We start from the raw sequence: 11,654 nt of genomic DNA, 5'->3' as shown, positions 1-11,654 counted from the left end.
GCCTCAGAGAGGAACTGGAAAAGGCCTGAAAGGTAAAGACCACAGTGGTGCCTGTGGTCATCGGGGCCCTAGGGGCAGTCACCCCCAAACTGGAGCAGTGGCTACAACAGATCCCAGGAACAACATCAGACATCTCAGTGCAGAAATGTGCAGTTCTAGGCACAGCCAAGATACTGCGCAGAACCCTCAAGCTCCCAGGCCTCTGGTAGAGGACCCGAGCTCAGAGGATGAAACAAAGACCACCCGCGGAGGGTGAGAAGGGAATTTTTTATATATATATATAAACATATTCACACATATATACATACATACACACACACACACACACACACACACACACACACACACACACATACATACATACATACATACATACATACATACATAAGGTATGTTCATGTTATGTGGGTGCATGTGTGCTAGTTAACCACCTGGAGATGCACAGTTAAAAAGAAAAAAAAAAGTGCCGGGAACAGGAGAGGGCCTGCCATCTACAGCACCCAAGAGCAGAAAGGACAGGTGGATCCAACCACAGAAGGCAGCAGAAGTCCCAGGCAAACAGACACCGGGCACCACCCAAAGGCAGCTGTGCGTCGCACAGAGGTAAGTCGCCGGTGAAGCACAAGGTCAGCAGCCACCAGGACAGTCTTTACTTTCAGTCTTTACTCTTCCCTTAATCAATGACATCTCCTAAATAATTCAAAAATCAAAATCTTCAACCTGCCAATTAGATCCTCTTCCAACTGTTCTTCTTAAAGTTACCCTTCCCTCTCTGTCCCCTTTCATCACAGGCATTATAGATTCTTCCCACACCACTGGTCCTCACTTTCCTCTCCCTCAGATCAGCTGCTGTAACCCCAATACTAAAGAAACCTGGTTTAGATCACAATAATCTCAATAATTTTCACCCTATTTCAAATCTTTTATTCATTTCCAAAATTCTTGAAAAAACAGTTGCTGCTCAACTTCATGCTCATCTGCCATGCAATAATGTATATGAACAATTCTAATCTGGTTTCTGTCCACTCCACAGCACCGAATCAGCACTTTTTAAAATCACCAATGACCTTCTCCTTGCTGCTGATTCTGGTTTATTATCCATACTCCTGCTTGATCTGACTGCAGCCTTTAATACAATTTCACACAACATTCTTCTGGACAGACTTTCCTTTCTTGGCATTGTAAATACACCTCTCAACTGGTTCCATTCATACCTTTCAGGCCACACTCAGTTTGTTCAGTTAAAATCATTCATGTCTCATCCTGTTCCCATAACCTCAGGTGTTCCCCAGGGCTCTGTCCTGGAAATTTTGTTGTTTATCATTTACCTTCTTCACCTTGGTTACATTTTTTGCAAAAATCATACTCAGTTTCAATGCTACACTGATGACACCCAGCTCTATCTTGCAACTAGACCTAACACTTCAACTCTCATCCCTCACTGATTGTCTCCATGAAATACAACACTGGTTCAAATACTAAATACTAAATACATACTAAATAAGCTTCATAACTTCTCTATTCCGGTTGATAACTCCTCCATCTTTCCCTCCCCTCAGGTCAAAAATCTGGGTGTCAGCCTCGATAGCACCCTATCCTTCGCCTCCCATGTCAATAATGTCACTCGGTCAGCCTACTTTCATCTTTGAAATATTCATCGTCTCCAGCCTTCTCTCACTTCTCACTCCACTGCTGTTCTGGTCCACAGTCATTTAGATCAGCAGTCCCCAATCTTTTTAGCTCCACGGACCGGTTCATTATCAGACAGTATTTTCACGGACCGGCCTTTAAAGGTGTGGCAGATAAATACAACAAAATAAAATGATACGACCGGCAAAAAATGGGGGTATTTTTTAAAACGTATAAACATAAATCCAACGTGTGCTTGCAGCTTTGCATCCTGGTATTACATTATCAACATGAATAACACCCTCTCCTCCCCCTGATGTTCTCTGGTCAATACGGCAATGTTTAAACATGCCCTTTAAAATAAGATACACAATTGCACAAAGAATACAACTCAGCATAATACTGAATCAGTGGGAGCCCTGTGCCTGTTTTTCAGTAGCGAGACGGTCCCATCTAGGGATTCCAGAGACATTTGTTTTACTCGCTTTGCTAGTTTGTGGGTTTGTTTTTAGCAGTAACGTATCACGTGACCTAGATAAGCATTTTGGCATGCATCAAAGGTGAGTCATAGACAGAAGTAGTGGAGCGAATCCGGTCAGTTTTAAAATAAAATAAATGTCGTTCAGACTCCGAAACCAAATGATCCATGGAAAAATCCTTTTTTTTCCCCACGCAGAGGGATAGGGGTGTCAGTAGTCTTAAAGACCTTTTTAATGATGATGTCCTGCATGCTTTCAGTGACATACAAGCAGAATATAACTTACTGGGTTTGTCATTTTTCTTCTATCTGCAATTGAGATTGGTCATGAAGGCATATATTGTTTTGTGGGGTATACTTCTCCAAACTCATCCCCTGCATGAACTACTTGCCCCACAGGGCTAAACACAAAGAACTGCGTCTAAGTTATATAAATTTACAGTTGCTGCTAGAAGGTATGTGGGAAAGGGACCTCTCCTCTGCGGGAGAGACAAGCATTTGGGGAACATAGTGTGGGAGAATCTACAACTCCTCCAAAAACACTGACCTCCAGCTTATAAATTTTAAATTCATACACAGGATGTATTTAACCCACAGGAAACACTATGCAATGAAAATCATCACATCTCCTAGCTGTGATTTATGCACACTTAATACTGTAGGATCATTTTTACAGATGTAGTGTGATTGCTTCTTGGAGACATATCTCCACCACTTTGAGTGATATACTTCAGGTCAATATCCCTATATCACCATCTTTACTCCTGCTCAATGACCATTCCACTTTAAAACTCCCATCAAAAGCACATACTGCGGGTCTCACTGCAGCTAAGAAGATGTTGGCTCTACGATGGCAACCACCACACTTATTGCCTTGGCAACAATGGGCCAACTCTTTCCTGGACATTGTTATGATGGAGAGATCAGTAGACAGGATGCATGCACCCAGCCAGAAGATGGATTGCAGCTTACAATTTAGTTAAAGCTAAAATGAAAAGGGTTTTGAAGCCAACATCATTTGAAAGTGAATCATAAAATGTGCTTTTTGTTAAATTTTCAAAAAAAAAAAAATCTACTTCTTTTTCAATACAGAACATTAAAGAAACCACTTGGGTGTTTTTGGCTGTTTTCGTGACCCACTGAGGTGTGACATCCACAGAGCCTCTGAGGTTTACTGCATTCAGCCATTCAACAGTTAGTGGATGAATACCAGTACAATATAGTTAAGATTGTTGGAATTAATTATTTGAACAAGCCAGAAAATAGCCGGTTCAAGCAGCCAGTTAGCATAGAGTTAGAATTGGGTTAGCTTTGAGTTAGCAACGTTTGATCTCTCCTGCCTGTGCTATTGATTTTTAGTTCCGTGTACTGATGTCATAACAATAATCTGGGGGTAATCAGTTCTCATTGTTCCACGTTCCCAACTTGGTTGTTATACGTGTTGTTTTGTCAGCCATGACGGTCCTGGTGATCATTAGAATCTGAATTAAAAGAGTTTTCATCTAATTACGGAGATCCAGCCATTGGTTCAGGTTTATACTGGTATGGTTGTATATCCATTACTCCCGCAAAGTTTTCTGGCATTTCTTTGTATTCAAAAAAGGCTTCTTCCATTTCCACTAGTAAACAACCGGACAGTTGTGGCATTCTTGGCTGGCTGGGGCAAAGCACATGTCATGAACCCAGAACTACATATTGAATTTGTATAGAGCAGTGGTGCCCAACCCTGGTCCTGGAGGGCCATTATCCTGCAGGTTTAAGTTGTTTCCCTGCTCTTCAGCAGATCTTCAAGTTCTGCAGAAGCCTGTTAATGACACATTCATTCAAACCAGGTGTGTCAAAGCAGAGAAACATTTAAAACCTGCAGGACAGTGGCCCACCAGGACTAGGACTGGGCACCACTGGTATAAAGTTTGTTTGCTAACAAAAGATGTTCTGGTTACAGACCACCATACTGTAGGTCCTGTGACCTCTCTGTCAGTTGAGAGTTCCGTTCATTGGTTTGTAGAAGGTTTTAATGGTCTTTTTTGCTAATTACATTGCCATGGTAACTCAAAACGCCACAAAAGTATTAGCACACATCTCGTGACCAAGCCGGTTGTTTTGATATATAATTTGTGTGGGTACATTGTTCTGTTCAGGCCACAATAAAATTGACAGAAGAATAACAATAAATCTATATATACTTTTAGAAATAAATAAGAAAGGAGAGATTGGTTTTCATTATTTTAAAATTTCACATTTCTACAGTGCTTTGTGTCCGAGATATGACGAGTTAAAAACATCCCTTACACCACAATCAGAAACACAAAAACAATGTGGGGACAGAGGGAATCGAGTCATCATTCTCTTCCTTCTTGGGCAGCAGTGTTTCTCAACCTTTTTTTCTTTTTTGGGCCAGTGCCTCCCTATCCACTATCCAGGCCATGTCTGCCTGAACTAATTTTCCCAAAATGACACAGTGGTGGTCAGCAGAAATTCAAACTCCTGGGCATCTAGGGTTTTGTGGCCTCACTAGCAGAATTATTCCTACCTGATGTCATCTCTGCTCTCCTCTACAGCAGCTGATTGCCAACTTCATGTCTGTCTCCTTCATTCCTTCTCTGTGTTCTTCTCTAAGTCATATGGTCAAACAAGTATTAGCTTTAAATAAATTACACATCTTGCTAATGCACTTTTTTTTAAGAAAAATAACATTTTGAAAATAATCACTCTGTATTAAGTGGCTGTTCTTACACTTACAGCTAATATTAGACCAACCTGTCTCCTTACTGTCTGTCCTGATTCTTTCTCTCCATCCTCTCAGCTGAATAACATGAACTTTGTGTTCAGGAGGTTTAAAAAATACAGCAGTCAAATCACATATAAAAACATGAAATCTTAATTTTAAATTATATGCTTGTTGGATATCAGTTAGTGATCGGACACTTCATCTGATCAGACTTATCAGATTCATCACAACAGCTCTGTAGAATTATATCCCAGAGGAGATATTTTAACTCCCAACTTCTGTAATGTATCTGTTTTATGATTCACCATCGAGTTCAACAAATGATTACTGTCTGAACAACAAAATAACACAAACAAGTTTCTTTATTTTTCCTGTCATACTGTGCTCTTTTGTAAATACTGATCAGTATTCAGTTGTAACCTGAACATTTCCAGGCCTCTTCTTGATGCTCAGACAGAACTTCCTGCTATCTTTCAACCACTTTGAAAAGCTTTCTTTCATCCCTACATCTTTATCCTTTTGCCTCTTCAGTTTCTTCAGTCTCCATCTTTAGCTCCCTGTCATCAGATGACAACAAGATTCAAATGAAAACAACTGTGATCCCGCGCGTGCTCGAGAGGAGCGCGACAGAAGGGGAGGTGAAGGAGCGGAGAGGCACCTGATCACTGACATGTCTCTGTTATCGTTCATGTCATTTACACATGCACAAACACCTGGTAAATACAGAAAATGCAAACTGGATTTTTTTCCCATCATCGCTTTGGCACTCCCTCTAACAGGCCCCTACGCACCACATATACTGCACATCCACTTTTTGTGCCACTGTGGACAAGGAGTGGAGTGGGTCTCCTCTCTGCTGTGAGATTGACAGCTGTCAGTGCTTGGGGAAGTGGGGGTGGCTTACAGCTTATTATTGTTGTGAATCTTTGGTGTAAACTTTACCTTCAAGTAAACGCCCCCCGGAAAAAAAAATCAGCGCCCCCCTTTTGAAAATATTGTTGCCAGTGCCCCGTCATCCTCTCAACGCCCCCCAGGAGGCAGTACCGCCCCCATTGAGAAGCACTACTCTAGGTCATGTGACCTCTACTCTGTCAGTGGAGAGTTCCGCTCATTGGTTTGCACTGGGTTTTAATGGCGTTGTATTTGTGAATTACATCGCCATGGTAACTTAAAACACCAAAAAAAGTAATAACACACATCCCGTGACTGAGCCAGTCATTTTAATATAACATCTGTGTGGATACATTCTTCCGTTATGGCCACATTAAAGTAGACTGAAGAATAAAAACTATAGAAAGAACAGCTCAGATTGTGGTCCTAACCAAGTAAATAAAATTTGGTTGAAACCAGTGAGGTCCTTTTACGGGTAAAAACTTTTCGTTTTGTTACAGACCCCTTGAAGTTGGTAATTATTATTTTCAGAATGACAAACTGGACCCATGGTATGAATTTGATGTTTATATGTTTTAAACTATATAAGATATAGCCAATTTTTTTTACATGAAGCTAGCTAGTTAGCAAAATCTTGCATAAAAATAACTCGGTCCTGTATGTCACATTTTTTTAATTTGTGCAAGGCTTCTGGAAAAGGTGTACTGTAATCCCACCTGCTATTTGTCCCTTTTGTAAAAGCAGCCATTTTAGGTCAATATATTTGAATAATCTTTATTCACCTAAAATCACTAGTTTATCAGGCAATTCTGAAAATAATCACTAATGACTGTCTATGGGTTGTGTACATGCAAAAAAGTCAAGGTAACAATTATTCAAAGGAGAACAATCAGGTTGAATAAATAGCAATGAGTACAAATTAATAAATAGTACCAATAATAAAACATACATCAACAAAAATCAAAAGATATGACTAAGACAGCCTGGAAAACGTCCCTACTAATTTAAATAGTTATTGAAAAAAGTTGAGCTATATTGCTAGTGTTTAGAATTTTCAAATTGAAACATGAAATAAAAGTTCATGAAGTTTGAGTATAGGAAAGGTTTAGTATAAACCAGATTATATGTCTCATGAGTGCTAACTATGTAGGACGAATTTAAATTTTTGGTAAAGCATCATCAACAAGCTATATCCACTTTTGCTATTCATTAGAGAGAATAACTCAGTATGTGGTCTGAACCACATATTGGTTCAGACTTATGGAGTTATGCAGGGTACAGCCCCATGTCCCTTGTGCACAGACTCTGGCACCAAAAATACAGCATGGCAGCTCCTGTAAACCAGATAGTTTTGATTCAATTTTGAACAGTTGAAGTTAGTGAAGTCATTTTGTAATTTCGGCTTAAACAGGATAGAAAGCTGTGGTCAGTCTTAGTGCAACAGAGAAAGTGTTGGCAATGAAAAAACTGCCAACTGTTGGCAATTATTATCAATTTAATTTATTGACAGTCCTAAATGTTTTGTTTGAATTTTCAGGAACTACAGTATTCTTTTGAAATGGCTTGAAGGTGAGCAAACTCATCATCCTAGCAGAGGTATCTTTGAGGACCAGTGATTCCATCTCAACACTTGTGATTATTTTAATACACACTAAGTATAGAAAGGGACAGACAGAGGGGGAGAAAGATCAAACAAAAGTACAATATAAAGAAAACAATCCAAGTTGTTACCTTGAGGAAGTGGTTGGGAACACGACTCCATAACACAGGCGTAAGAAACTGAACATGAAGCCGTGGAGGGCACTGTGGAGCTGAGTTTTTTCTCTCACTCTTAAACAGACCAGCTGAAAGTGGCATCACGTTCTAGCAGAACACAAGGTTGGACAGCATGACAACATGACACAAGACAAAAGTAATTAGATATTGTGCAGTTATTCCAAATTAAGAAAGTAATGATATTTTTTGATTATTAATTGGTGCTATACTTAAGTCTTTATGAGTTTGCAGCATTATTCATGATGGTCATTTCCTTATGAATGTGAATGAGGTTCTGTAATACATTATGGTAAATGGACTGTACTTATACAGCACCTTTCTAGCCAACCAGGCCACTTAAAGCGCTTTACAACACAATCTGTGCCCTCATTAACCCATTCACACAAACATACAGCACTCTACTGAATCTTTACAAAGCTAATCCAAATAAATCATTCTAGAGTCTAATCAGTGCTTTAAAATGCATTCATATACCAGTGGGGCACAGGGCAAGACACAGGTTCAGTGTCCTGCCCATGGACACTTCTACATGTGGCATGCTAGTGGAATGAAACCTCCAACTATCTCATTGGAGGATGACTGCTTTAACCACTGAGCCACAGCCATATCCTGTATGGATAGAACTAGCAGATAATTGTGACCAAACCAGGTGACTGACAAAATACATCATGAAACCTAATGTATTTGCACTGAAATTTCAAAAAATTTGTTTTAACTACCCAAAACTGTTCTCAAGCCAATGTACGTACACTATATTGCCAAATGCATTTGCTTGTATTTCTTCAGACACAAATGAACTTGAGTGACATCCCATAATTAATCCACAGGGTTTAGTATGATGTTGGCCCACCCTTTGCAACTAAATCAGCTTCAAGTCTTCTGGGAAGACTTGGCTTTACACTAGGTTTAGGAACGTGTTTATGGGAATTTTTGACCATTCTTCCAGAAGCACATTTGTGAGGTCAGACAAGAAGGTACCAACTCACAATCTCTACTTTAATTCAACCCAAAGGTGTTCTATTGAGTTGAGGCCAGGACTCTGTGCATCCATGTCTTTATGGACTTTGCTTTGTGCACTGGTAAAAAATCATGTTGAAACAGGAAGGGACCATCCCCAAACTGTTCCCTCAAAGTTGGGAGAATCAAGTTGTCCAAAATGTCTTGGTATGCTGAAGAATTAAAAGTTCCTTTCACTGAAACAGCCAAGCCCAACTCCTGAAAAACAATCCCACATCCTAATCCCCGCTCCACCAGACTTTACACTTGGCACAGTGTAGTCAGACAAATGCCGTTCTCCTGGTAGCAGCCAAACCCAGACTCGTCCATCGGATTGCCAGACAGAGAAGCAAAATTTGTCACTCCAGAGATCAAGTCTCCACTGCTCTAGAGGGCATGCTGCTTGACCATGGAAACCCATTCCACGAAGCTCTCTATGCACTGTTCTTGAGCTACTCTGAAGGTCACATGAAGTTTGGAGATCTGTAGCTATTGACTCTCCAGAACGTTGTCGACCTCTGTAAACTACACACCTCAGCATCTACTGAGCCTGCTCTGTGATTTTCGTGGCCCAGTTCCTTTTGTTCCCAAACGCTTCCACTTTGTTATAAAACACCTAACAGCAGACTGTGAATTATTTAGTAGTGAGGAAATTTCGCGACTGGACATATTGCACAGGTGGCATCCCATCATGGTACCATGCTGGAATTCAATGAGCTCCTGAGAGTGATCCATTTTTTCACAAATGTTTGTAGAAGCAGTCTGCATGTCTAGGTGCTTGATTTTATACACCTGTGGCCATGGAAGTGATTGGAACACCTGAATTTAATGATTTAGATGGGTGAGTGAATACTTTTGGCAATATAGTGTATTTCCGCTTGTATGGAAGAGGTTCCTTCCTGATCAAAAGACCAGATAACAATGTCAGATAAACAAAAACACATCAATCCAGTAAAGTTTGATACAGTTCAATCTAGTTAAACTTAATGTATTTTATCATAATTAATTCAGCTGATTTCACTACAAGTTGGTTCAAGTTAATTTAATGAAACCCAGTTTGGTTCATCTTAAGTCAATATAGTTGTAGTTGATTCAATTTAATCTAATTTCATTCAGTTCAGTTCAATTTAATTCAAATACATTTAGTTCATTTACATTTAATTCATTTCAGTTTTATTCAAGTCAATTCTATTTTTATCAATTTATTTAGATGCAATTTGGTTAAATTCAACTCAATTCAGTTTACTTATGTTCAGATGCTTTCAATTTAGTTTAAAATAATTTGCCTACAGTTCAATTCAGTTCAGTTATATTAAATTCTACTTGACTCAGTTTAATCTGATTCAGCTTAATTGAGTTTGATTTTTATTAGTTCAAATTAATGTTGTTTAGTTTAATTCAGTTTAATCAAGTTTATTATTAGTGCACAACCCAACAAAATACTATCTTAGGATATTTTTTGGGAAAAAAACAAGTTTAGTTCAAATCCAAATACATGAATTCATTCCAATGCAATCTAATTTCAGCTCCATTCAATTCAGTCAGATCATGTTCAAATTTATTTGCATCTGGTCTAAACCAATTAATTTTAAATCAATTCAAAATCAGAATCAGTTCATTATAAAATGCTAATTAATTAAAAGTGGCTTATCTAAAACCTTGTGTAGTTTATTAAAAAACTAGAAACTTTATATAAAATTATACTGGTATAATATGACAGAGTTCAGGGAATGGTTAGGTATAACTAACCAACCCATAGTTTGTTTTGTTCTGGTTTTTTGTTTGTTTTTTTGTAGCATATCCTACATCACATTGATTAATACGTGTATCCCTTTGTAATCTACATGACTGTAAGCTCCCTCTTCTGGTATTGGTAAACAGGAAAGGTTTTAAAAATCCTTATCATTTTTTGTAACAGGAGGTTTTAAAAAATAAAGCCTTGATATTAAGCATGAGGGAACCTGCAGTTGTTACCTGAGTTAAGTGGGCAATGCTCTTCACTCAACCCTCTCATTAATCAAGTTGCCTTGCTAGAATGTGATACATGTGTGTCCTCTTCTCACCTTAATACGACCAAGTTCAAATTGAAAGACGTTGGGACTGGTGGCTTTGGCAAATACTGCTGGAAAAAGCTTGGTGCTTGGTTCCACCTGTTAAGAGGAAAAATTGGTTAGCTAACTACTGAAGTGTAATTAAATATAGACTCACACAAAAGTAAGTTAAGCACCCAGAGAGAGTGATGGAAATAAACTGCAAGTTTTAAAATGTCTTGTGAGTGTTTTGCAGTGATTACAATATTGGATTGTATGGATATAACAGTTGGCAGTACAGACAAACTGCTGGTGTCGTGTCAATAGGGTGTGGCGTCTCATCGGGCCTGAATACAAGCAGTGAGTTAGTGCAGAATGAAGCCACACAGTCATATCCTCCCCTGCAGCAAGTCGACTCACACCTGTTTGAACTAACCCTCGAAATCCAGCAGATCAGCACTGGGACTAAAGCCTTATTCGCACGGGATTAGTTTTATCTAGGGACTACATGCAATTTGTAATAATTACAGAGATTGTCTGTGTTCTTAATCCCATGGGAATCGGCCTACTATATTTTGCTGAACTCCGAGGTCCTGTGATAATACTAATCCACTGCTGGCCCAAGACAACATAAGCCTATCAACCCGTAACAGTTGCCATAAAAAAGAAAAGGCTGAAGAGAGGGAGCAAAATCACATGCAAATGGTGGCTCACATCATGCATTGCTCTGTGTGGTAAGAATAATTTTCTTCTGTTTGTAGCCTACTATACAGCTGGTTAGCACTAGCAGTAACACAGCACCGAGCTATGGCCATAGCCTGAAAAATAGTTTTAAAGTAAAGTAAAGTAAAAATTTATTTGTATAGCACATTTCAGCAGCAAGGCATTCAAAGTGCTTTACATCATAAAAACATCAGTAGAATTACATTACAATCATCATAAAACATTACAGTCATCCAAAAAAAATCATAAAAGCCAATGAGCAGATACACTTGATAATCATAAGGAGATGGTCAATATGTAATAAGATATTTTGTTCAGAGCAGCTTTTCACCTGAATTTGTTTGCAGACTACTAATCAAAGGCAGCTCTAAACAGGTGAGTTTTCAGTCTTGATTTAAAG

At 39.0% G+C, this 11,654-nt stretch overlaps 1 protein-coding gene across 1 annotated transcript in view; it reads right to left on the bottom strand.

Moving 5' to 3' along the window:
* Positions 1 to 11,654, bottom strand: part of ryr2a (ryanodine receptor 2a (cardiac)) — a 509,073-nt gene that overhangs the window by 296,991 nt on the left and 200,428 nt on the right. The window contains exons 34-35 of the mRNA XM_037973568.1: positions 10,565 to 10,651; positions 7,461 to 7,592 (exon numbers count right to left, since the gene is read on the bottom strand). Of these exons, the coding sequence (XP_037829496.1) occupies positions 7,461 to 7,592; positions 10,565 to 10,651 (219 nt within the window). The remainder of the gene's footprint in view (positions 1 to 7,460; positions 7,593 to 10,564; positions 10,652 to 11,654) is intronic.

This window comes from Kryptolebias marmoratus, linkage group LG2, assembly GCF_001649575.2.
Source record: "Kryptolebias marmoratus isolate JLee-2015 linkage group LG2, ASM164957v2, whole genome shotgun sequence".
NCBI lineage: Eukaryota > Metazoa > Chordata > Actinopteri > Cyprinodontiformes > Rivulidae > Kryptolebias > Kryptolebias marmoratus.
Note: the sequence above shows the minus strand (reverse complement) of the source record. Positions and strands in the feature narration are given on the sequence as shown.